This window comes from Eretmochelys imbricata, chromosome 2 (genome assembly GCF_965152235.1).
Source record: "Eretmochelys imbricata isolate rEreImb1 chromosome 2, rEreImb1.hap1, whole genome shotgun sequence".
NCBI lineage: Eukaryota > Metazoa > Chordata > Testudines > Cheloniidae > Eretmochelys > Eretmochelys imbricata.
In genome coordinates this window covers 264,735,490-264,761,059 of record NC_135573.1, presented here as the reverse complement: position 1 = coordinate 264,761,059, position 25,570 = coordinate 264,735,490, and the positions used below count along the sequence as shown (strand labels likewise).

General features: G+C 53.1%; 1 protein-coding gene across 1 annotated transcript in view; it reads right to left on the bottom strand.

The window, feature by feature from the left end:
* NBEAL2 (neurobeachin like 2) overlaps positions 1-25,570 on the bottom strand; it is a 111,984-nt gene that overhangs the window by 61,160 nt on the left and 25,254 nt on the right. The window contains 6 exon segments of the mRNA XM_077808481.1: positions 7,136-7,242; positions 7,977-8,283; positions 9,948-10,033; positions 19,889-19,971; positions 20,303-20,427; positions 22,004-22,085. Of these exon segments, the coding sequence (XP_077664607.1) occupies positions 7,136-7,242; positions 7,977-8,283; positions 9,948-10,033; positions 19,889-19,971; positions 20,303-20,427; positions 22,004-22,085 (790 nt within the window).

Below are 25,570 nucleotides of genomic sequence, written 5' to 3'. Positions count from 1 at the left end.
AAACACTTTTGCTCAGCTCACGCCCAAGGAGGGTTCTGCAGACCTCCAGCGGCCCAGAGGACCAGTGGCATAAACAGAGCAAGAGGTCCCCAGGCCAGCTGGTTAGGGATTGTTCCCACCCCGTCCCAGAAGCATGCGAAGGTGGAGGAGAGAGAGGGCTAGCCTCAGAGAACTCCTTTTCGGTTGAGCTGTACAAACTCAGCAAGGGTTTCTCTGGCCCCACCCACCCTCCCCCGGAGCCCTCAGCCTGGGGAAAGCCACAAAACCTGCTCCCAAGATGCGCATGCATGTTGCAAACATGGGAGAAGTATAAAACCAAACGACAAGCTTTCCCGCAGATACCAGCAAGGAGCCCGGAAGGGAGAGGGAACATTTTACGGCTCTCTTGGTTTTCTGTAATTAAATTGTATTGTGAGCCACCAGCTGTTAATACCTCTCAGCTGTTCCATCTGGCCAGGCCTGCCTTCTTTTGTTAGGAGATTATCTTTGCTCCCTTCCTCGGGAAGGACAATCTAAGTGGCTTCTCCCGGAAGTTGCCGCTCAATTTCAAAGCCAGAAGAGCCTGTCTGCCTAGGCCCAGCCCCCGGCTTCTGAAAACCTCCCTTGGTTCCCTAGCTACCAAGCTGATAAGGAAGGGAAAAATGGAAACACAGGTCAGAGACTCCCACCGAGGGGGTGGGGGGAGACTCCATCTACCGCTAAAAAAACAAACAAACAAAAAAAAAACATGTCAAATCTCGAATCAGGAACAAGGCCAGGGAGTGTGAGAGTGTGTGTGTGTGTGTGTGTGTGTGTGGGGGGGGGGGGCGAAGACGCCATTTATAAGCACAGGCTGCAGGAGAATTACTCCAGGCCATTTACGCAAGGGGGCCCTTAGAACTAGGAGGGGACAGAGACAACCCCCCCCAATCACTCAATAGCCCCACTGGTGGAGCAACCCAAGACACGTAGGTGCAACTGGCATTAACTGCCAGCGCTACACTGATTTCAATGGAGCGATGCCTGTTCACACCAGCTGAGGATCTGGCGCGTGCTCTGGATTGTTTCTCCTGAACTGCGGTGTCCCAGGTGTCTGGGTTTCGAGGGGAGGAAGGATGGACCTCACTACAGGTTGGTCCATTTTAGAAGACGTTCAATTCGACATAACATTTGGACGGGGCGTATTCAATACAAAGGTGGATTTTACGGGGCCGGATCCTGCTGGGTCCTCTGCGCCTCTCATGGCAGCGCTGCACGCCCGTCCACCCCCATGGAAATCGGTGGGATTCGTGGATGCTTGGCACCTTACAGGTCTGGGCCCAGCCTTCCTGACAACACCGCTTGCAAATCTACTCCCAGGAGGGCACCAGGGTTGCAGGCTTGACGGCCGGCAACCTGATGGGCTTTGGTTACTTCAGATATTCCCTTTCTAAGCCTCCATGAAGCCTGCCCTCCTGCGCCCCAGTTGCCACGCGCCTGGAAGGCTGAGAAGCATGTAACAGCGAGCCCTCGCTGGACGGCTCTCTTGGATCCAACGGGAGACCGAGCTATCCCCCCTCCCCACCCCTGCAGGCGAGCCAGGCCGTATTCAGAGCGACGGACGTGAGACTAGCTCGACACGCACACACACACGTGATTGATGCAGGCTCATTCCCAAAGTGCCATCACCTTGCACAAACCAGGGATGTCAGCGCCAGGGACGTCCAAATGGAACGGTGGATCTCCCCCCCCCCGACCCCATATTTTAGCCTCTGAACCCATCTTCTGTTTTAAAAAGAGACGGGGAAGACAGCAGGGTAAGTAACTGCTCCAACGTGATGCCCCTTGGAACGCGTCTGCTGCTCTCTTTCCCCAGGCTCTGGGGCACCCCAGCCCCTTTCCTATGCTATTACACCCGGGAAGGAAGCCAAGAGCGGGTTCAAAGAGCCTTGCAAAGCCATCGGCGAGGTGAGGTGGCTGGGTTATTTCCTCACCTAGCCGTGGGGTACAGGAGACCTTCCTTGGGCACAAGACTACGGCAGGGGCCAGTCGTGCTTTGCCATCATGACTTAAAATCCACCCTGGCTCCCAAAGCAGGCACTGAAGGGCCGGCAGGATGGGGAGGGGACAGGATGGCCTGGCGGGGAAGTCACTGGACTGGGACCCAGGAGATCTGGGTTCAGTTCAGCTCAGACTGGCAGTGACCTTGGGGAAGGATGGATTGCCTTCCTCTGGAGTGCAGGGCACTTACTAGGGTTCTCTGGGTATCTCTGCCTTTGCAGGGGCATCGGGCACTAGTGCACCTTGGTCCCCAATAGTCTATGCTTGTGGCCCATCGTAGTCTAGTCTCCTGCGGGCTGTGCTACTTCGGTCTCATTTCAGTTTTGGTTGGGTGTGCTGATGGGAGTGGCCCGTGTCACGCTAGAGGCCAGAGCAGATGATCTGGGGGGCCCTTCTGGCCTTGAACTTCATGACTGACTCTCGGACTCCATGTAGCACTCTGCCTCAGTTTCCCCACCTGTAAAGAGGGGAGGAGAATACCGGCCTGTCTGTCGCGCTCCTAGGCCTGTTGGGAGGCACTACAGTACGATGGATGGAGTGCATCCATAACGGTTGGCTCTGCTCAGAGATCTAGTCCCGGTCTGTGTGCAGGCAAAATTAATTTTAGCGGGGTGGGTGAAGGGCGAGGTTGTATGGTTTAGACAGGGGCCTGCCAGGCACCCACCTCACTCCATTGCCAGCCCCTGGGGCTGCACCTCAGTTTCCCCATCAGTGCCAAACCCTTGGGGACAGAAAGCACCAAGCAAAGATAAAATCTCACCCTTCATTCTGGATGCGCAATCCCTACCCAAGCCAACAGGCACTGGGCCGGCTCAGGTCCTATTTTCCTTCTCACCTCTAGCTAGATGGTGCAGGGTGAACTTGCCTGATAGCTGGGCTCAGAGCCACGGGCAAAAGTGTCCCCTTCCCCTCCCCCCTCCTGGGTTTGACGGCGCTGCTGACATCACCCGGTTTGTTGCAGCGGAAAAGAAATTAACGAAAGCAGCCACAGCCTGAGCGTTGCTCTGGCCGCCACCAGTGACGTGCAATACCTTCTGGACATCGCTCTCGGTCAATAAGCGTGCGGCGAGCTCGCTCCCCGTCTCATCCGCTTTACGTGCCCCGCTCACGTAGAGCTGTCGAAAATGGGGTCAGAAAAGCTTACGTCAGCCGAGGAGGAGAGAGAGAGAGAGAGGGTTAAGCACACAACGGACAGGCACACCTAGGAGTGCAGGAGTAACCAGCTGTGCTTTCAACTCTGCTGCATCATCGCTGGGACACAGCTCCAACCTGGGCGCCCCCCCAGAGCCAGAGGGTGCAGGGGTAGCGCCCGGGGGAAAGACACTGTCCCCTGCGGGCCCTGGATCAGGTTCTGAACTCTGGTCTGCAGCCTGCCTCTGACATATGGTTTGTGAAGTCTCGTCTCTGCACCATCAGAGCAGCTGGCATTTCTTCTGTGCACTAATTTCAAATGGCAGGGTAGAGCCTGGCTGGGGGTGGGGGGCAACAAGGCAGATCCTGAAATCTTAATGCTGTGGGAGGATTGTAAAACAGCCTGGTGGAAATTGCTCCTGGGAACCAGCAATGGAGCTTTCCCCTCCAGGTCACTGACCCAAAGGTCTCCCGGGTAAGTAGCGACTCAGTAACCCCCGCTGTCAGCAGTTCAGTGGCATCTCTGAAGCGAGTTCGGGGGGGACTCTGAATCCAGCTCCTACTGAGCTGCCATGCACACCACAGAGACCGCCACCGGCAGCGTCTTTGCCGTCAGCCTCTACGGCGCAGACCAGAGACAAGGAATATGGATGGGGCAGCATGTGCATGGGGAAGCCTGAACTCTTCCAGTCTTGGCCACGGGGATAATACAGGGCTCCCCAATTTAGAGCGTCAGTCTGGCCCCATCGACCAGCCTGAGTCAATTTGCTTTCGAGAACCGGATTATCATGGTCTTCTCTGGCTCTTCCAGTATGGTAAGGCTGGGCAGAAACCAGCGAGGATCAGAGGAATCGGAATGCCTTGTAAAAAAATGAGTCTCAAAATGAGTCTTGCTCTGTGCCAGGTTCCAGGCCTCGGTCTTTGTCCTAGCTTTTGGGGGACAGAGGAAGGAAAGATGGTCTCATCTGGGGAGCAAAGATCAGGACCCAGGAAAAACAGGCCCTTCTCCGAACTATCAGCAGTGAGGTTCTTCCCTCCACGGTGACACCAGCACAGTGCCAGAACCATTCCACTGCAATCAGCGTAACTGAGCTCTGAAGCCAGCAGGGGAAAGATGATGCATCACTGTTTGTAGCAAGGCAGCAAAGCCTCTGAAGGAAACTTCCCCCTGCATGGCCTAACAGCAGATGAATGCAGAGGCACTGGGTTCTGGGGCTGGCATGCTGAGGGGGCAGCAGTGCGTTACTGGGAAGGGAAGATCGGGGAACCCCGGAGAGCAAGAGGAGAGGAGGAATCATGTAGGGATCTGCGGAAGGAAGATCAAAGGGAGACGGTTACAGGAGGCTGCTCAGCACAAATGGGGACTTGGGTCGCCTGCTAGGGCGCCCATATAACGGTCCCGAAAGCAATCTGGAGTCAAAGTGACGCAGCCAGTCCGCGAGTTGCTAGGTAGAGCTGGGGGCAGATGGGATTGGAGAGGAAGGACAAGGATACGTGGACCAACACCTCATGTTGCCATCCTGCTTTCCTCCCTTGGCCACCGGAGTCACGACTGAGCGGCACTGAGCCCCCCAGGAGCACTGGAGAGTAGCCTGCTCCTTGCTTTGAAAAAGCCCAGGGTAAAAGTTGTCTGGTATAAGTTACCCTCCCCTGCTCCCATGTCTCCCAGCAGCAGCCTGCTTCGGACAGAGAGTAGCCAACAGCTCCTCGCTCAGCGGCAGTTCTGCCGAGGACAAGACTGGGCTGCAATTTCCCCGGCAACGGCCGCAGCTGGAGATGACAACAGATGACGGAGAGAGGTGGAAAAATCTTGTTAGCGTCCCCGAAGATTGATCCCGCGGGCCTGGGGGAGCAAGGAGCAGCAGGGAGCAGAGCACCATCTAATTGCACTTGATTCTTTGAAAGAGTCTGGTCGGGAGGTCTGAGCCACAGCCAGCACGGGGCTGCTCGTCCTTCGGAGAGTCCTCCTAGCTGGCTGCGTTCAGGGCTCTTCTAAACACCTCCACTGCCTATCACCGGCCTGCAGGCCTATAGCACCCTGGCAGATACTCCGAGCACGCCCAAGACAAGGTGGCGGCTGCTGCAGACACATGAGCCCGTGCCAAAGAGGTCGTGTAACACGCGCGCTATTCCAGCCGTGCTGGGACAAAGGGACACCTGGAGGGCACAAATGAGAGAGGCGGGACCCGATCACAGCACCGGGAGTCAAGAAGTCCTGAGTTCGCATCCTTCCTCTATTGCAGGCTGCCTCCGTGGCCTCTGACAAGTCACTCCCCTGCTCTGCCTCACCCTGCCCCCACCAAGACCCCTAGAGCAGGGTTATGCCACCATCTATCCCCCTGCCAAGGGCTGATTACTGTGTATGAAGCCCATCACCAAACATACAGCTCCAAGCACCCTCTTCAAGAAGGTGAATGGCTCTGGACCTGCCAAACAATCGCTCCCCCCGCGCTAATCCGTTAGCTCTCCACCACCGGTGGCCAAGATCCAGGGCTGCGGCGCTCATCGGCGCGAGCGACGTTCTGACAGATGGGCTCCCGGGGCTGGGAGCGTAAGTTTGGAAACACTCAGAACGGACGAAAGCCCGGGCAGGGCTGCGAAGGGCTCAGAATGCCCCCCCGACGTCCTGGATTTTAATAACGGAAGAAGTGCTGGTTAAGAGAGTGCTGCAGCTACTCCTCAATGTATTTGAGTGTCTGCCTGTCTTTCCCCACCCAATTCCAAGCCACATTCACCCGCACAACTTCGCCTGTTGCGAGGCACCCTCGCATTTGCCACAGAAGCAGCTTCAGGTGTAGCTTCTTGTAGATCTAGGAATCTACTTGGTGCCATGGCCAATTGCAGCCTCTCCTTGGGAAAAGACATCCTCTCTTCAGCTGCAAGCGTTTGCAACAGCAACCACTGGTGGTCACTGAGATTCAGGATTGGCCCGAGCGGCACCTTGTTGGTTGAAGCTGCTGCACGAAGAGCCCCCCTGGAGCGCCTGGTTTTGAAGAGAGGGAGCAGAGATGCGCTCTCAATGCCAAACATGGGCAGGGGGCACACACGCGTGAACAGTGCGTGTTCCGAGCCACCACTCTGGTCAATGCTATAAATGGGAAAATTCCAGCCAACCCGCACTTGGTTTGTTTAAACCGAAGTTAAAAATAACACACGGGCGAGAGGGAGAGCAAGATTCCAGCAGGGTCCGGCTTTCGGTTTGTTATGAATGGCTGTAAATCTTCCTTTTGTGTACAAGTGAGGATTTAAGGGGTTTTTCCAGGCAGAACGAACACGCGCCGGGCCAAAGCCAGGCCTGCATGTTCTCCCTGGACTTGGAATTTGGCCAGGGCAGCAGGGTTGACAGTCCTACTCCTGGGAAAAGCGGACTGGAATCTTGACTGTGCACTGGTGGTCAGGACCTTAGTGTAAGAGGAACAACGCTTGCACCACAATAATGGTGAGGACCCGCGTGTTGTGGTAGCCTCTCAGGATGCTAAGTGGTGCACACGCCTAGGAAAACAGTCTCTGCCCCACACAGCATGCAAGCCGAATGACAAAACGCAGATCTAGGGTGAAGCTGAGGCTTCAACATACACGCAGAGTGGGTCCGGGTGGACGTGTAACACAGGAATTACGGACTCCTCTGGGAGAGGGCACACAATCCAGAACAACGGCCTCTCCGCTTCCTCGTCATTAGCTGGCTGATCTACTGTACTACAGCATGACAGACCTGGATCTTCGGGGGCGGGTGGGGGTGGGGGGATCTGACTCAAGAGACGGTTAATGGCTTCTGGGGGACGAGAGCAACCCAAAGTCAACAGCTCAAGTTCCCGCAGAGTGCCTGGCTCATTCCGTTACTTCTACCTGCCCGGTATTAGAACAAGTCTCCTTGCTGAGACCAGCCCTGAAGCTTAAGGACCCGATTCAGGTTTTTCCAGGTAGGAGGACACTCGGAGAGGTCCCTCCCCTGCCGCCTGCGGCCCGAGAGTGCCGGGGAGCGTACCTTGCTGTTCTGGATCAGCCGGATGATGTGTTCGAAGCAGTTGTTGCTAAGGAACATGGCTTGCAGGACTGGCCGGTCGCCACAATTCAGCATTTCCGGAATTGCATCTGAAGGCGAGAGGAAGAGAGTCATCCATCAACACAAGCCGATAGGGGAGCAGCGTCTGAGCCTCGCTCCATGGCAGACTTGTGGGGAGAGGAGCAGAAGTAAGGCCCAAGGGCCATGCAAGTGACACCCGGGAGGCTGGGACTATCTAGCACTCCCAATAGCTGGGTTAGCAGGCTGCACACGACCCACCCCCAGAGCTCCTGCGGGGACAAAAGGGAATTTGGGAAGTGGCAGGTGCCTAATTTCTAGCAGGGTACGGAGATCGTCCTCTCCTCCCAGAGAGGTGCCCAATGGAGAGAGGCAGTCACTTCAAGAGGCCAGATGAACGGCTAGGCCTTGCCTACGTCAGGCAGCATTGCCTCGGTCATCACCAGGGGCACGCAAGCTGGTGCTGAGCCCAGCGTAACAGCAGGTGAAGAAGAGACGACACGTGGTTGAGCCCTCCTCTGGCAGGGCTAGCCATGTCCGGTCTTCACTAGCCCTCCCAGCAGCGGCCGAGCCACACTGCCCTGGTGCCCTGGGAAACAGAGCAGCCTGCATCACCCTGCTAGAGACTACGGGACTAACCCCAGGGACAGCCTCATCTCATTCCACTACCCCAGCGGCTCCCATCCGCGTGGTGCACGGTCAGGGAACCGTACCCATCTTGTGCGGGAAAAACTCGCCACCCCAGAGCCCTGTCCGCCTCCCCACCCCCTGAACTCCAGGCCCAGCTCCTCCCAGAGCTACCTACCCAGCATGTTCACCCTGAGAGCAATCATCCCCTCCTCCCAGCGAGTGGCCGGAGAGCCTTTCAGAGAGGCCATGGGCTGGTCTGAGTTGAGGACCTTGAAGTAGCTGTCCAAGATGGTCCTGATCTCCACCTTGCGCTGGCCCGGGCTGCTAGCGTGCAGGATGTGAATCATTCCCACCAGGCTCTTCAAGGTCAGCTGCAGCAGCTTGGGGTCCTTGGTGTCTCCATTCCATGGGGAGCACCACTGTCTGAGCACCAGCATGAGGGCCTCAACGGAGGCCGGCGTGATCACCTGCAGGGCGTTTTGCTGTCGGAACCAAGCAGCCCCGTTAGATGGCGCCTCAGGAAACCAAGCCCAGACCAGACGTGGGCAGGGGCTTGAGCCCAGATTCTCAGACCCACGGTGGGGATCGCGCCAGCATGCTGGGCCTTGCGCAGAAACGCACGCACACGGCGCTCAGCAGGCTCACGGGCTGTGCGATTCACGCACAAGGGGTTGGGAATCTGGGCTTAAGCAGGTGCCATAGACTCACCCTCTGCAAGCACAATCTAGCTGCCCGCAAGAGTGTCCGACCACGTGGGACTGGGGCTCATCTGTCTAACGCTCAAGGCTTGGGTCTGTCCTGCAAATGCTGTCCAGTAGAGGGCAGTAACGCAGTCAGGGTAAAAAACCATGGGATCACGTCGCCCTCTACTGGCTGCAGCCTACAGGGAGGAAAGCAGAGTGGGGATGGGGAAGAAAAGGAGAGAACAGGAGGGCGATAGGAAGACTGAAGGAAGGTATCTGCAATATCTGGAGTGCACCCACTGCAAATCCGTCTCAGACAACCTGTGCCCCACAATCCCTACCTCCCCCCTCTTGTATTCTTAAAGCACCAGGAGCTGCCATAGGCTCCTCCCAGGACCCAAATCCAAGTAGTGCTCTCATCTCTTCCCGCATCACCCTCCCCACCAGTAATAAAGATGTGGTGGATGGGACGAGAGATCCAGACCCACGGGGCCCCGCAGGGTGAAGTGAGGCCAGACACCGGGAATGCTTGTTTTCAGCCCTACGCTCGGCAAAGGCAGGATTCCGAATGCCCATCAGGGGCAAGTGTGTTGACATGACATATTGCATTTTTCATCCCTAGATCACACAGGAGGATCGGTATCATTATCCCCATTTTATGGACAGGGAAACTGAGGCACAGGGAGAGAACGTGACGGGCCCAAGGTCGCACAGCGGGTCTGGGGCAGAGCTGGGAATACGAACCAGGTCTCCTGATTCCCAATCTAGGGCCCTTATCCATTGAGCCCGCTGCCTCTAGGTGGCTAAGTATCAGTGTCACAGTCTCTCGGGGCCTGAGCCCCGCACCTGTAAAATGAGGATAACATCCTCTCCCTCCCTCCATCTTGCCTGGCTGACCTGTGACCGTATCCGGGCAGGGACTCTCTATATGTGCACGCAGCACCTAGCACAATGGGCCCCGATTTTGCTGGGGCCCGTAAGCGCTGCTGCCATAGAAGTATTTTCCCCCTAAAACAACACAAGGGACATTTAAAGGCAGCACTGGCTCCTGTGGGGCTTTCAGGCCAGCCGAATGCAGCCAGCTGCACATTGCACCTCCCCTGCTCACAAAGAACATCCCACCAGGTGGGGGGCGGCAAGTGGGGGTGAGCATACAACAGGAGACAAATGCAGAAGGGATCCAAGCAGTTTGCTTTTATGTCCTAGAAATGTGGGGCTGGAAGAGACCTTGAGAGGTCGCCTAGTCCAGCCCCCGCACCCTGAGGCAGGACCACAAAAAACCTACACCATCCCCGGCAGGTGTTCGGCCCCCCTGTCCTTAAAGATCTCTGGGAAGGGGTGTGGAATCCCCATGCTTGGTTATCAGACATGGCCACGCCCACTTCCCCGCCCACCTCTCCCTCCCCAGGAGCGGAGCTTGGCTTTCAGGAAGGAGGGGACCACAAGGGCTAGGGACGAGTTACCTTGGCTCCAGAGATAATGGCTCCAAAGAGGTGGATGAGTCGCAGCTGGAGAGCCTCAGGAAGCTGCCCTTCATCCTGGAAGCTCCCTGCAGAGGGCGAGAAGTTTAGCCTGTCAGCCGGAGACTAAGCACCTATCTCTGGGGGGTGGGGCTTATCCAATGCCTGCTGAAATCAATGGAAAGACTTCCTGGGGATTTGTATCAGAATCTTTGTCAGTTGGTGCCTCAGTTTCCCCATCAGTAAAGCCATGATGATACGGCTTCCTTTCTCTGCTGTGTCTATTTAGACTGAGCTCTATGGGAGAGGGATTGGCTCTCACTGGGTGTGTGTTCAGCGCCTGGCACAACACGGCCCTCATTTGGGTTGCCCCTCTAGGCGTTACCACACTACACATCATAAATAGTAATTTAGGGCACACTCAGATCACCTCCGTGTCTCCAGAGGTGAAGCAGCCCATGCCAGCTAGGATGGGGCGCTAGTGGTCCTTGGGAGACCAAGGATTTGAGTCCCATTTCCATTTTTGCCACTGACTCACCGCGTGGCCTTGGACTAGAATTTTCTGAGCCTCAGTTTTCCCATCTGTAAGAGGAGGCTGACACAGCTTTCCCCTCAGCTCTTCACTCACTATTTGGAAAGCTCACCCCCTGTTCCTTGGCTGGAAGATGCTACCGAAGGGCAAACACGCTCTTATTTAAATCGACCTTTGGGAACATATGGGAGGGAGCCCGGCCCATGCAGGGAGGGAGAGGGGCTACATTAGCTAACGCCCTCCCCAGATCAGAGCTGTACGGCTGTTGGGTGGGAATGCTCCCTCGGTCCTGCTGTGATAGGGATGTCGAGGGACAGAGGGGTGGGGAATTCTCTCATTCTAACGGGTGCCCAACGGCGAAACCCTCCCGGCGTCAAACCCAGCCCAGAGCGCGCGGATCAAACAGAGCTTCACGGGCACTCGGGGCATGCGTGCAGGGAGAGCGCTCACGGTGTAGCTACTCTGGGAGGCAGCATCTTGCCTCCAGGAAGCCCAAACCCAGTTTCCTACAGGCAAGACCCCGGGAGGATATAAACAGACGAGCGACCTGCTCCTGAGCCCCTCAGTGCTCACGCCAAGGGCTACTAAGGGCGGACGGGCCAGGGACAGCCCAGCCAGCACCAGTAAAACACTCAGGGCCCTGGATCGCCTGGAAGCAGGCCGTTGTGCGAAGCCGGTGCGGGGACCCTTCCCTGCAGAGGCGGGTGGTCGGAGAGGGGAACATTCCCCTCCTCTGGTCTGGCTCTGCCCACACCTGGTTCCATTCCCAACCTGGCCACCCCTTATGGGGTTCCACTGCCCCAAACAGCCACCTCGTGCGTCCCAGGCCAGCACTTATGCTGCCACCTCCATCAGCTGCCCCTTGTTGGCAGACTCAGTGGAGAAGCCAGGAACTGATGAGGCCAGAAGACTCCTTCCCCCAACCCCGCAGGTCAGGCTGAGGCAGCGTGTGGGGAAGCCTTCCCTGCATCCAGCCAGTGCTGCCAGCTCGGTGCCTTGGGCTAGCATGATGTTCACGTGTCAAGCCAAAGAGGGTCGGGTTCCTTCTCCTGCCGAGCCGGGAGGTGAGCGCAGCATTTCCCTCCTAGCGAGCAGCACGGCGACTGCTGGGGGAGGTGGGGACGAGACCAATGGCACATGACCCTGATCTCTAGTCCTTGGAGCATGTCCAGTCCCCAGCCCGGCCTCTCCCAGGGACCACAAAACCGCTCCAAGTCCCAGCAGGCCCAGAGCGATGCACGAAACAGAGGCCAAGCCCTCCCGTTCCCCCCGGCACCCGCGGAGCTCTCGGCCGCCGGTCTCTGACCGGACACACAAGGTCTGACCCAGGTGCTCCCACTAAGGGAGTCGGTGCAAACTCGCTTCACAGGACGTCACGTTTCAATGCTCTCCTTGCGGGACACAAAGGTGACGGGCTGTTAGCTCACAACTCATCTTCCCTCTCCCCCACAATAGGGCCTCTGCGCAGAAAGACAGGCCCAAAAGCCGGGTTTGTCACAACCTGCATCTACAAGACTTGCCAATAGTTCTACTTCCTTGCCAATAGTTTCCCTCCTAGTGGTAGCATCAGAGGCCTCATGGCTCAGGCACTGGAGGGAGACTCGAAAGGCAAATTCAATTCCCAGCTCTGCCACAGACTCCCCCATGTACCTCTGGGCAAGTCACTTAACCCTGCCCCCAGCACAGTTATGAGGTATACTGAGCATGGTAAGTGTATGTAGATAATATTGGTTGCTTTATCGTTCCTGTTTGAGTTACCAAATCCCCTGGGTATTGCCCACCCAGGATCAGAGGCCCATTACGCGCAATGCTGAACACACACAAAATACAAAAGACCAAGGACACATCACACAACCTTTGCAAAGCAGGGTTTGTGCAGAACATCGCACGAAGCTTTGCAGAGCGTGTGTTCCACACTCCACTGGTGAAAACAGTACCAAGCCAAGGCAGAAAGGAGAAACAGCGTAACAGATGGATTAAAAGCCATCCAACCCAACACAGATGCAATGCACCGAGATTCGAGAGCAGGAAAGACGCCTCCTGTGAGTCACCCCTTTTGCTGTATCTGGAGCTTCTTTCTCCAAGTCACGTAATCATTCCTCACATCTTCCCTTGACAACTTCCTGCTGGCATTACCTACTGATTGAGCCAGGAGGATCACAGTCTGGCTAGAAACACTCACTCACTCACCTGGATTACAAGTACCATTATCCTGGATAGGTAAGAAGGAAAGAACAGTGGCTTTACACTGTTTAATCTCTGCATTTCAGAGGCAAAGGGACCGGTCAATTTCACTTCTGTTGCTAGTCAGTTTCACACTCTGGGTCTCATGTGCTACCCCTCCAAAGCAAACTTATTTGGGCAGGAAAGACCTGGATGGGGTTTAGATGGGTGTTTTCTTAAATAAAGCCCTTTCCAATGCAAGTTTTAAAAAAACCTCATGGAAACATCTCTTCAGCATTAAACGTCTGTGGCGTTAGCATCTCTGCATGCCACACGCGTGGTTCAGGGAGCTGGTAATTGGGCATCCAGCTGGGATTGCTGTTTCACTTCGAGGAGACTGCAGTGCTGTCGAGGCACAGCATAGCTTAGCGCAGTGTTATTACGGGGTTTGGGGCCAGGATATGGTGCAGGAATCCTTGACGGGGATGTTCTCTGGCCTGCCCTGGCTATAGGATTTTAATGCCAAGCTTTGGCCTTCTCTGCCTCCATTTTTCGGAGGATTTCCAAGCACTTTAGAGGCTGTAGAAGCATCTGTCTTGGATAGTTTAGATCCAACAAATCCTGCATCTTGGCAGGGGGTTAGACTAGATGACCCTTCCAGTCCCTATGGTTCTATGATTAAACGCTGCTTTTACAAGACCTACATTTGGGGCCAAGTCTGAGCTGACCATTTCCCTTTAAGGACAGCAAGGAGCGTACCTGAGATCTCAGCATTTTTCATCATAGATGTCAAAGCCCTTTACAAAGGGAGGCTGTCATAAATGTAAAGGGAAGGGTAACCACCTTTAAATCCCTCCTGGCCAGAAGAAAAACCCTTTCACCCGTAATGGGTTAAGAAGCAAGGATAACCTCTCTGGCACCTGACCAAAATGACCAATGAGGAGACAAGATACTTTCAAAGCTGGGGGGGGGGGAGGGGGGAGAAACAAAGGGTTCTCTCTGTCTGTGTGTTGTCTTTTGCCAGGACCAGAGCAGGAATGCAGGTCAGAACTCCTGTAAAAAAATCAGTGAGCAATCTAGCTAGATACACGTTAGATTCTGTTTTGTTTAAATGGCTGATAAAATAAGCTGTGCTGAATGGAATGTATATTCCAGTTTTTGTGTCTTTTTGTAACTTAAGGTTTTGCCTAGAGAGATTCTCTGTGTTTTGAATCTGATTACCCTGTAAGGTATTTACCATCCTGATTTTACAGAGGTGATTCTTTTACTTTTTCTTCAATTAAAATTCTTCTTTTAAGAACCTGAATGCTTTTTCATTGTTCTTAAGATCCAAGGGGTTGGGTCTGTGTTCACCTGTACAAATTGGTGAGGATTTTTATCAAGCCTTCCCCAGGAAAGGGGGTGTAGGGCTTGGGGGGATTTTGGGGGGAAAGAAGTTTCCAAGCGGGCTCTTTCCCTGTTATATTTGTTAGACACTTGGTGGTGGCAGCAATAAAGTCCAGGGACAAAAGGTAAAATAGTTTGTACCTTGGGGAAGTTTTAACCTAAACTGGTAAAAATAAGTTTGGGGGGTTTTTCATGCAAGTCCCCACATCTGTACCCTAGAGGTCAGAGGGGGGAAGAAACCTTGACAGGGGCTAACTAGCACTATCCCCGTTTTACAGCCGAGAAAGCCAAGGCACATGGAGACGCGCCCCCCCCCCCGCAGCGCCACACAGCAATCTGGGACGAGAACCCAGCTCCCCATTCAGCACCCCAGGCAAACAGCAGGATGGATGCTGAGAAGGGGAAGAGCATGGACGAGAGAAGAGAGGTTATGAGTCAGGTATGTGGGTTGGCGGCAGAAGGGAGGAGGCTACGGAAAAGGGAAGGAAAAAAGAGACAGATTGGAGAAGATACCAGCAGGCACATGGTCAGAAGCCCAGCTACCTGCATCGATACAAACACCAGCCACTGAAAACCCCAGGAGGCTTCACTGCCCAGAAATGGGTTTCCCCCAAAGGAAATTCTGCCAATTAATTCCACGAGAAGACTCGTCTGGAGACGCTTGTCCCCGGGCACAGTGTGTGCATGAAAGCTCATTATCTAGTAGGGCTGCTGGACGTGGGACTCAGGGGAGGTTTCCCTGGTGCCCCCCGATTCTTTGTGGGACAGGGTGGGATTTTAACAGTGCTGCAAAGGGCCCCAATCTTGCAGATGCGCAGTGCTTACGGCCTTCGCTCCCAGTAGGCACTGGGACAGAACGTGCTATGTGAGAAATCAGCCCGGATGCAAAGAGCTTTTTTCCCTCCTAAAAATAACTGGGCAAGGGGATTTACACCATGTGGTCAAAGAAAACCCCCCTGCGTAGTTTTAGGGGATTTTTCTGCCCTGTTATGACTAGAAAGGGGCTATTGATTAGCTTCCCCCAGCAGTCAGATGCAAGTTCTCTAGCCACAACCCTGCAGTCTCGCAGCTCAGAGGCACTAACTCAGATGTGTAAATTAAGTGCTTCTGTGTGTGTGTAGCCTTAAGAAGGGTCCATCCAGCGAGGTACCCTCCTGCCTACGAGACACCAACCTGGCATCAGGCGCCTGGCAGGGGCTCTTGGAGTGGATACAATGTCACCCCTTTACAGAGTACACCAAACAGAGGCTGAGATACCGGAGGAAAAAGGAAGTTTGCCGTTCCCTCTCTAGAAGTATCCAATACTCCAGTGCCGTGTGATCAATGGATAATGGTAAATAAAGCATTAGGGGCAGCCAGGCCTACACTGAAACATCTGGAGTCTATGGTCTCCCTGCTGCACGGGAGATCGCTTGGTGGTGCACAGAGCAAACCCATTAGCGTGCGAAGGAGAGAGCGCCAGCGAGGATAAATCCCCAGCTTGCGACAGAGAATATTAAAAACCCGAGCAGCCAACGAGTAATGTGCAATCAATCCACGCAAACGGGCTCCTGCCCCCATAGGAATAGCTGCCTCTTCTAAAAGCAGCGCTAACATCCTGGTGTTGATTTCTGCCCCCCGCCGCTCAGTCCTCTCCTGCACGTGTGGGCTAATTCAGACTGTAAGCACCACAGGCCAGGAACCCCGACTTTACTTGTGCCCGGTATCTCTATGGCACTGTATAGATATTGCTAATCCTGAGCCAGGCCAAACTCTGAGCCCTGGGAGGTTACCCCTGCACTAGTCATCCAAGTACCATTTGTTATCTAATCAGATACTCACCAGGCTCAAAAGAAAAGGAGGACTTGTGGCACCTTAGAGACTAACCGATTTATTAGAGCATAAGCTTTCGTGAGCTACAGCTCACTTCATCGGATGCATGAGTTCTACTGGTCACTTCCAACATGTGTTTAAGTCAGTCACACACACACCCACCCAAAAATGTTTAATACAAGATCCAATCTAAAGTCTCCCAATGCAAGGAGTTACCCTGTGTAGCTTATTCATCATAATAAAATACAGAGCTTCAATTCAGTTCATCAGTAAAGTGTAGGGCTTCTTCAAAATATGTATCCAGACTTGGATGTGGATTTCACAAAGCCCTGCAGTTTAGGGGTGCCTGAATCCAGGGTTTTTCTGTAAACCCCCCGCTCTGTTTCCTCCAATAGCACAGGCCTCCAGTTAGTCAGGAAGTTATTGATGAATTCAAGTTAATCTTAGAAAATGAGGGGCTGAAAAGTGGGGGGGGGGGGAAATGGGGGGGAGGGATATTTCATGAAACCCAACCCTCTCACACCTTAGTTAAAAAGTAACTTGTAAATGGGGAGAGAATTGTGTTTGCAGACTTTCTTCCTTCTTTATAGTGTTGTAGAAAAGCCTGGAGGGGTATTTTCAAAAACAACAGGAGGACTTGTGGCACCTTAGAGACTAACACATTTATTTGAGCATAAGCTTTCGTGGGCTAAAACCCACTTTCATCAGATGCATGCAGTGGAAAATACAGTAGGAAGATATATATATACACACATAGAGAACACGAAACAATGGGTGTTACCATACACACTATAACGAGAGTGATCCGTTAAGGTGAGCTATTACCAGCAGGAGAGAAAAAAAACTTTTTGTAGTGCTAATCAAGATGGACCATACTGTATTTTCCACTGCATGCATCCGATGAAGTGAGCTGTAGCTCACGAAAGCTTATGCTCAAATAAATTTGTTAGTCTCTAAGGTGCCACAAGTCCTCCTGTTCTTTTTGCGGACACAGACTAACACGGCTGTTACTCTGAAACCTTTCAAAAATAACGTTTTCCATTAGAAATTCAGGTCTTGTTCTTGGATGAGTTCCAAGTACAGGACAATGAAAGAGGTTGGGTAATCTGGGAAGCAAAACCTATGAAGTTTTAAGTCAGATTGTCTAAAACTATGTTTATTTTGCATAATGCCTATTTAACTGCAATGCCTGAGAAACAGCTGGGAGAAAAGCTCTTAAAAAAAACAAACCCTCCTTCAATGAAAGGCTAAGAAAGCTCTTACTCCAGCTCCCTGGTCCTCCAACAAGACTTCCACCAAGAACAGGAAAAATGAGATTTAACATTTCTAAAACAAGCAGAACTTTTTTGGGGGGTGGGGGCCGAGGGGGGAGGGAAGTGTAGGTCAAGATTCTGTGTGCTTTGAAGAAGCATAACAGAAGGTGGGGAGGGGAAAGCAGCACTTAACTGAAGATGCAAGAATGGTTCATAAAGAGGTCTGTTTTTCTCAGTGTTTGAGTTAAGCGAGCACAAAATAAAGTTTAATAGTGAACAGAAATAATCCTTTTCCCTCAAGCAGGTTTCACTCCAGCCAGCCACAGAGTCCTCCAAGAACTGCAGGTTAGCCAAGACCTGAGTTTCTAATGTAAAAAAAAAAAAAAAAAAAAAAAAATATCCCCAAGCTGGGGTGGGGAATGGGGCTTTTAAAAAGTAAAGAAAATGTCCAAAGCATATTTCTACAGCATGGCAAGCAACCAGCTATTTCTCCCCCTTACGGTCAGATTGCACTGGGCTTTTCATCTCCAGTACAAAGGACGGCAAGGTTAATTTGTGAAGTGAAGGGGGTCAAGTTTAGAGGTTCATAGGCTGCAGCTCCTGGCAAGACAGTCACACACACAGCTTTCTGAAGCAGCTCCGCCCCGTTCAATCAAAACTCTTCCTCTTTAGATGCCATCAGCATGCGGAGGGACACGGTAATGGGACGGAGCAGCAGCCTGGGCACCCCGTCCTCCTCCCCAGAAGCAGTCACTTGCTCCTCGGGGACGAAGCAGCTAGCTGGGACAGGGAGGACGATGCCACTCTGAGGGGCAGGACGAACCCGTTTCCTTGTGAGACATGTTACTGGGCTGCTGCTAGCGATGGTTATTTCTGGTGGCCATAGCTCTTGGGGGAGAGCCCAATGAGACTGGCAGGGTGCGGTCAGTCACACTTCCCGGAGCCTCCATCATCACTTGGATGGCACCAAGACGAGGGCCCCAGATTGACCCTGGTTGGCCACAGACAGCAAACACACAATGGTGAGGAGACTGCACGGCGTGTACCGATGCTAGCCACTGAGCCATCCCCCATGGCCAGCTCTTGGCCCATCTGATCAGTGCAGGCTCCCACCAGGAGGCTGGAAGGGAACTGGGGGGCCACCCACACTGTTGCTCCAATGCGTAGCGTTCCCCCTCCCTCTGTCTTTGCTGCCATTGTCCTCTCCTGGAGGGAGGCTGAAATGAATGAGCTCATAGCAGCACCAGCGGAGATCAGGGCCCCATTGTCCTGGACACAGGAAGACGGTCTCTGCCCCACTGAGCCTACAACCTACACGGACAGGAGGAACAGGACATTTCCCCCCATTTTACAGAGGGGGCGACACGGAAGGGCTAAGGAAGGTGGTGCAGGGAGTCTGGAGCAGAGCTGGGAACTGAGTGCAGAGCTCCACGTCCCAGACCAGCCCTTCAGCTGCAAAAGCCCACCCTTCCTTGTGCAAACAGCCAGGACGTTCCATCTAGTCCCCCTTACAGTGCTTCCAAAGCCTCCCGCCTTATGGTGCGTCTCAGCACTGCCAGTGAAAGCCCCCAGACGGCTCCCAACCTCCAGGCCTATCCCCAGCCTCTGAGCTGTTGGTTCCAAGCAGGAATATTCCTCCCCCCCGGCACTGTGCTGTGTTCCTTAGGAGGTTCGTTACAGAAGTTATTGAGTCGAAAGAGTCAACGTGGTCAGGCTCAGAGTCCGAGACAGCGAGCGCTCAGCTCCGGCAATGAAGGAAATTTCTTCGCTGGTTGGGGGAACCTTGCCTAGAAACTGACACAAGGCTATTTACGGCCCCAGGGATGTGGGGTAAAGGTGTTCCCAGGTTAAGCCAGAGGCACACAGCGCCTTTGGCAAGACGGTTTCAAAAGTCAGAGGAAAGCAAGGAGCAAAGGGAACTCCAACCACTGTGTGGAATTCCCCTTGCAAGCCCACAGAGAATGGGCCCAGAAGGGATGGGAGGTGGCTTTGGTAGCTAGGAAAGCCCCCAGGAAGCCTTCCTGGTGTCCAAGCAAAACGAGAACAAAACCCAGCCATTCAACGGCTTGCAGGAGAGATTTAGACATTGACACACATGACCAGGCCAATGCTACTGGGTGGAACTTGCTCAGCGTCCCAGTGGAGGAGCGTCCACATTATGAACCCCCTGCCCGTTTGCAGACAGCCTCAGCAGAGAGGGCCCACACTGAACGGGTCTGGAGAGTCAATTCCTCTCTGACGCCCAAGGAGCGGGTCTTTCAAATTAAGCAGTAGGCACACTGGCTGCTGCCCCTGCTACGTGGACAAACAGGTGGGTCCAATCTCCAAGGCTGGTAAACTAGTACCTTTCGCCAGCACTAGATTTGCTCCCCACCTGCATTTGAAACAATGCACTCAGTCCCCACTCCTCTGGGATACAGGGACATGAGAAGCAGAATGGGATACTGGGTAATATGCAAATACATCTTCTCAACACATACTGCTGGCTAACAGCCGCCGTCTGGCAGCGCTGGGGTCCCGACTGTAGGGAGGAAATCTGGGAAGCGCAAGCATGCTTTTTGGATGCACAAACTTTGCTCTTTTCAACACCACAGAGAGCCCCCAGTGCTGGGGAGGAGGAAATCAAGGGTCATTAAGCACGATAACTGCCTGCAAAAGGCTGGAAAGGTTAGGGTGACATTTCACTCCAGCACGGGGAGGGAAGGAGGAGGGCTCCTGAACTGAGAGATAACAGCACTGGAGACAGACGAACCTCCAACCAGGGATGGAGGCGGGGGAGTTGGTTGTTTGGCATTTACCTTGGAAGAAAGTGCTGAACTCTAGAGGCAAAACAGCTGGTGCAAACTTGTATTTGCTCTTCTCTTTCATGCTGACAATTTCCCTAGAAACACAGGAAATGCAGGGGAAGTGAGACAGGATTCCAGGCAGGGAAGCAGCTAACAGGGAGCGGGGGAGCTGAAATTACTCGGCCAAGGCATCGGAGTGGTGCAGCGCAGAGTCATTAGATGCCCATGTGTCATGCTGCATGTTTGAAATGGGGAGTGACATGTCTCGAGACCCCACGCTCTGACATCCCACACCGACGGGTTTTATGCAATGGATTATGGCTCGTCATTGAATTTGACCCCGCAGGCCAGCGGGGCTGTGACAGTGTGCCTAGACCACAGCAGAGTGAGAACATCCAGACAGGACACTGCTCCACACCCACTCACCCACTCAGCTGCCTCCTCCACGTCTGGTAGGGGTCGAAGAGGCATTCATAGAGGTGCAATGCATAGATGGTTACGGTCTCTAGCTGAGACCTGCTGGGGGCACACTGCTCCGGGGTGTTCTTTAGCTGCAAGGACAGAAGAAACCTGGTTAATCCGCAGCATTTAAAAACAAAAACAAACAAACAAACAAACAAACCCTTCGCCCACTCCCCACTAAATAATCTTCATTAACATTCAGTCGTGCTGCTGAAAAGTGCCTTGAAGATGTGAAGTGCTATTGAAATGCTGTATTATTATTCAGGCTAATTTCTCTCATTTGATCATAAGCTCCTTCAGAGTAAGTGGAAGAGCGTGTGTTTGAGTCTGTCGCAACTGCTCTTGAAGGTGACCTTTATTATTACTACGTCCTCTAGAGGACATGGGCTGGGATCGGAGGGCCTTTCTGAGCCAGGTGCTGTACACACACACACTAAAGAGACAGTCCCCACCCTGAAGATCTCACAATCTTAACATATTATGGGGCACAACAGAGGGAGATGAACAAAAAAGGCAGAGGGGGAGACAGCCAAATGACTGGGTGCGTCATACTGAGCAGCAATTGCAATGTGGCCAATGCCCACAAAGGATGTTTTAACAACCCAGCTGACCATTTTTGGCTTCCTTTGATAGAAAAATGCAGCCTGAAAAAGTTGGTTTGATTTTTTTGTTTTTAATTATTCCTGGTTGTTATTTACCTTTGAAATCCCCATAATGTCAAGTCTGATCATTCCTGGTGTTTCTGGATGACCTCTGGGAGGCCTTGGAGATGTTTACTGTGGATTTTTTAACAAGGGCTGAGGGCGTGAAGTCTTTAACAAAAGCTTCCTTTTCCAAAGTGTTGATTAGTCATTGGCATTACATGAATGCCACCAAAAAAGTTCTATGCAGCCTAATACAAGAAATCCCTGCCCCTCGCAACAGCTCTAACTACATTTAGGAGGTCACTGTTCAGCTCTCCAGTTAGAGTCTTGCATGCTGGGTGGGATCTGGGTGTCTAGCATTAAACGGGCAGCATCATTTTCAAGCTGCCTTCGTTCAACGAAATAAACCAGGCACACGTCCAATTTGTTTCATCTCTGTGGGTCGCCTGTAAGGGTTGTTCGAGAGGGGAAGAGGACCAGCCAGTCATCAGAACTTCTCTCAAGTCACGAAAATGTGAGCTCCATAATTTACCAGTTCACCCCAGCAGAGGGGTCCCACTCAGACCCACACATTATGGCATTACATGCTCCACGGGACCTTGTCTGGGCCTGCTGCCCCGGCATGAGTCTCACTCACTGAGTGCAGAACACGTGTGCAGCATAGGAACATGCCACTTCATGGCTGTTCCTTGCGAGATACAGTGTCCTGGCCCCAGTGTGACATGTCAGCGACACACTTCACCCACGATGAGGCCTTAGAAGAGAGCTCTGTGGCCCAAGAGCCAGTATATTCCAGGTTCAGAGATTCCAAGGCAGAAGGGATCTAGTCTGATCTCCTGTATAACACAGGCCTTGCATTTTGCTGGCTTCTTAATATCAATAGCCCATATATGTATTTCAGGTTGATTTCAACAACAGGCCAATCCCAGACATAAGCATTTCCATGTGGGGTTATTTAGAGGCCCTGTTTAACTGGGCATGTGCCTGGCACAAACACACATGCTACGAAGCCGGCGCTTACCTTGGCTGTACATGCAAACAGCAAGCTAAGCACCTCGTGGATAAAAACTGGCGTCCTGTCGGCTTGGACATTTTCTAAATTCCTGCAAGGGGAGAAGAGAAAAAAAAAGGGGGAGGATCAGAAATCCTTGCAAGTGGTTTAGATAAGTAGCAGCAAAGGGGAAAGCTGCAAACTGTGTACAGCTTGATTTGCAGTAGACTGGCAGGGGGTGGGGGAGGAGGAAAATCAGGTGAGCTCTGCCTGGTTTTTGAATGAATTAGTCTATCACTACACTAGTTAGTGATTTACCCATGGCTTCCCCTTGCCTCAGGGCAACTTCTATACAGTAGTCCCCTCGTCCGGGTCTAAAACAAAACAAAAAAAGAGCCATCACCCTACCCCTAATACTGTCCCAAGGTCAATTAACTCAACCTGATGTGTCTTTCGCTGCACCCTGTAGGCAATCAGGCAGATGAGAACAGTCTGACAGAGCAACCAAACACCAGCCGACAGTAACGCTGAGCCTGCTGTCTGACTAGCATTTCAGAGAGTGCTCCTTGGAAGAAGTGCTTGAGCACGGTAGCAAATGGGGACGTTCATTCCATTCATTCCCAAGGAGAGTGTTCTCCTCTAGATCTGCAATGGGGACTGCAGAGGTGGAGCTGGGCTTGCCCCAGATGGGAAGGTAATTGAAGGCAGAACCAGTCCCAGTTCTACAGCCATGCCCACTGCCCTCTCTCAGGGAGGCATTGGTGGAGTTCCACTCAGCTCTCCTCAGCCAAAGGAAAGTCCCTTGATAATTGCCACCGAGGGAGGCGGTAAACTGGAGGAAAGGAAAGGGTGGCCACGTCTGTCCATCCACCTCCCCAGCCATGGGGGAGTCAGACAGGGCGAGAGCCCTTTTCAGCTAGGGGAACTTTCTGATCAGGACACAGAGGCAAATGCACAAATTCCCTTTGGGAAATTAACTCCGCCCCAAGTGAGTGTTGCCTAGAGAGAAGTGAACTTCCAAGGGCTGGGGCAGTAACAAGTACCCTGTGCCAGGAAGGCTTATCAGCCCCACCAGACAAGGCCGGGTTGGACCTGGCGTAGAACAGGTTCCAGTTACATCAGTCTACAATGGGCCATCGCAGCACCCGAGATTCTCCTCTCCCCGACCAACCCCTTAGTCCAACCCGAGCATCAGAGAGAACCTCAATGGGCAAATGACATTTGAAATGCTCCTGACAGACAGGAGTGGGTAGCTCAAGATTTGCGCTGGTCAAGAATTTTCCATTGAAACCATTTCTACAAAAACTTCAATTTTTGCAAAACCGCATCTTCTTTCTGAGGAAACCTGAAGCATTTGGACATATTGCCTCACCTCCCACCCTCCATTCTTCTGAATGGGCTGAGCTCCCTGGTTGGACTACATCTCCCATGATGCATGACGTCCCCTGACCCAGAGGCGAGACCATGTTGCTTCATGGGAGATGTAGTCCACTCAGGGAGCCCTCTCCATGGATGAGAATAGGGGTGAGTCACCTAAACTACAACTCCCATGAGGTATTGCAGCAGCACTTCAGAATTTAAGTTCTTTTGGATTTTGGCTAAAATTTTAAATTTTTGCCAAGAAAAACTAAATTTTCTGCCAAAATTCCTCCCCAACCAGTTTTAGTCAAGACCTCTCTTCTTGGCAGGACCAATCTTTCAATTCCCTCTGTTCAGTCCAGTGTCCCCATCATGGCTGAATCTCCAGCCATAGCATTTGGGGCAACAGCAGAGGTGAAAATAAGCTGGTATGCCCCAGTAGGGCATACTGGCAAGAGCTGGCGGACCGTACTGGGGCAGCCCGGCTTCCCGGGGGACAAGTTAAAGGGCCTGCGACTCCCAGCAGTCTGACCTCTGACTCTGGTACCTGGCTTCTGACTCTGGCTTTCGACTCGGGTCCCAGGCCCCAGACTCCAGCTCCACCCACTAGCCCTCACTGCACATGCCCCAGCCATGACACTTGGGACATCAGACTCCCTATGAGATCGTGGCATGCCCCTCAATCTTTGTGCCTCAGTTTTCCCTCTGTAAAATGGGGATACTACTTCCTTTCCCCCACCCACCCGCCCCCGGTCTGTTCCATTGATGCTGTAAGCTCTTCAGGGCGGGAGCAGTCTCTTACTACATGCATACACAGCACCTAGCACAATGGGACCGTGATCTCGACTGGGACTTCTACATGCTGCCATAATACATAACAATAATCCTGCTATCGCCCTTCAGGGAGGGCCAGCCAAGGGGTACAGGTAGGAGCAAACGGAGGAGGAATTCACTAGCACAGAACATTTTCTAATGGAGGGTTGTACTGGGCTGTGGAAGAATGAGATTTGTGAGGCCATGGAATAGCTGATTTGTTCATTTGTTGATCATTTAAATTTACCAGGGAGCAGAAATATTTGCAAGTTATGATGGGGCAAAAACAAAACAAGTGCTGTGTCTTCGGGGACGTCTGCACTTCAAGCTGGACGTATCAATGCCAGCTCCCGGAGCCATGCACACGCGAGTGGGCTAGCGTGCTGAAAACGCACCCAGAGCAGAGGTGGCGCGAGGACGTGCCCAGTGCCCCAGACGGGAGCGTACGGGGAACGGCAAGTCCTTTGTGCTGTTGTGGCCACGCTTCCATTTCCCACGTGCTAGCCCAATCAGAGCTAGGGCGGGTCTGGCTCCTGCTGCTGGACTTGACACCTCCTGCTGCAGGTGTCGACGTACTCAGACAGCGAGCGGGTGTCAAGGTTAGCACTCACGTTCGGGGATCAGCATTCTCTCTTAATCCTCTCCTAAACTCCATCCCCACCCTGAGGGTGCGCTGGGGGAAGGATGCAAAGGCTGAAAGAGACCCACTGGGCATGTTTCATGGCTGGGGATGATCGGAAGCTAAGGGAAGACAGAGGCAGGAAGCGACCAGGCGTTTAACTAAGAGTCCCCTCCCAAAGGCAGTGTGTAATGTTCAGAGCCATTCAGCATCTCCTAAAACCAATACCCCACCATCACCATCTCCTACAAAGCCAGCCTACCACCAGCACACGGGACAGGGAGAAGTGAGAAACTCTACCTCCGCGTCATTTTTAGCTACTGAAAGCTGATCTAGCGGCTAAGAATAGGGGAACTGGGAGCCAGGAAATCTGGGTTCTAATCTCAGTTCTGCTGCCAACATGGTACGTGGCTCTGGGCAAGTTGCTTGCCTGCTCGATGCCTTGGTCTCCCTCTCTACAACGGGGACGATGCTAGGAATGCTGATGAAAAGACAGAAACATAAATGCTAAAAATCCTCCCACTTGCATCCGACGCACAAGGTTTTCACTCCCGTGACTTCTGTTAGCTACACACAGCCAAGAGGGCAAACTCCCAGCACCCTGGCAAACCCCACATTAGCCTCTTCCCTCCCCTGATGGCTGCCAGCTCCATTCATCCCCCAGCAAGAAGATCAGGGCTGTCTGATAGGAGCCCCAGGAGCAAGGCTCTGTTCTGAGAGTCAGTAGGGCTGCTTCTCTGCTCATAACCCATTCCTGGTATTACTGTAGCTTCCAGTCACCCAGCCGAGATGGGGGCCCCACTGTG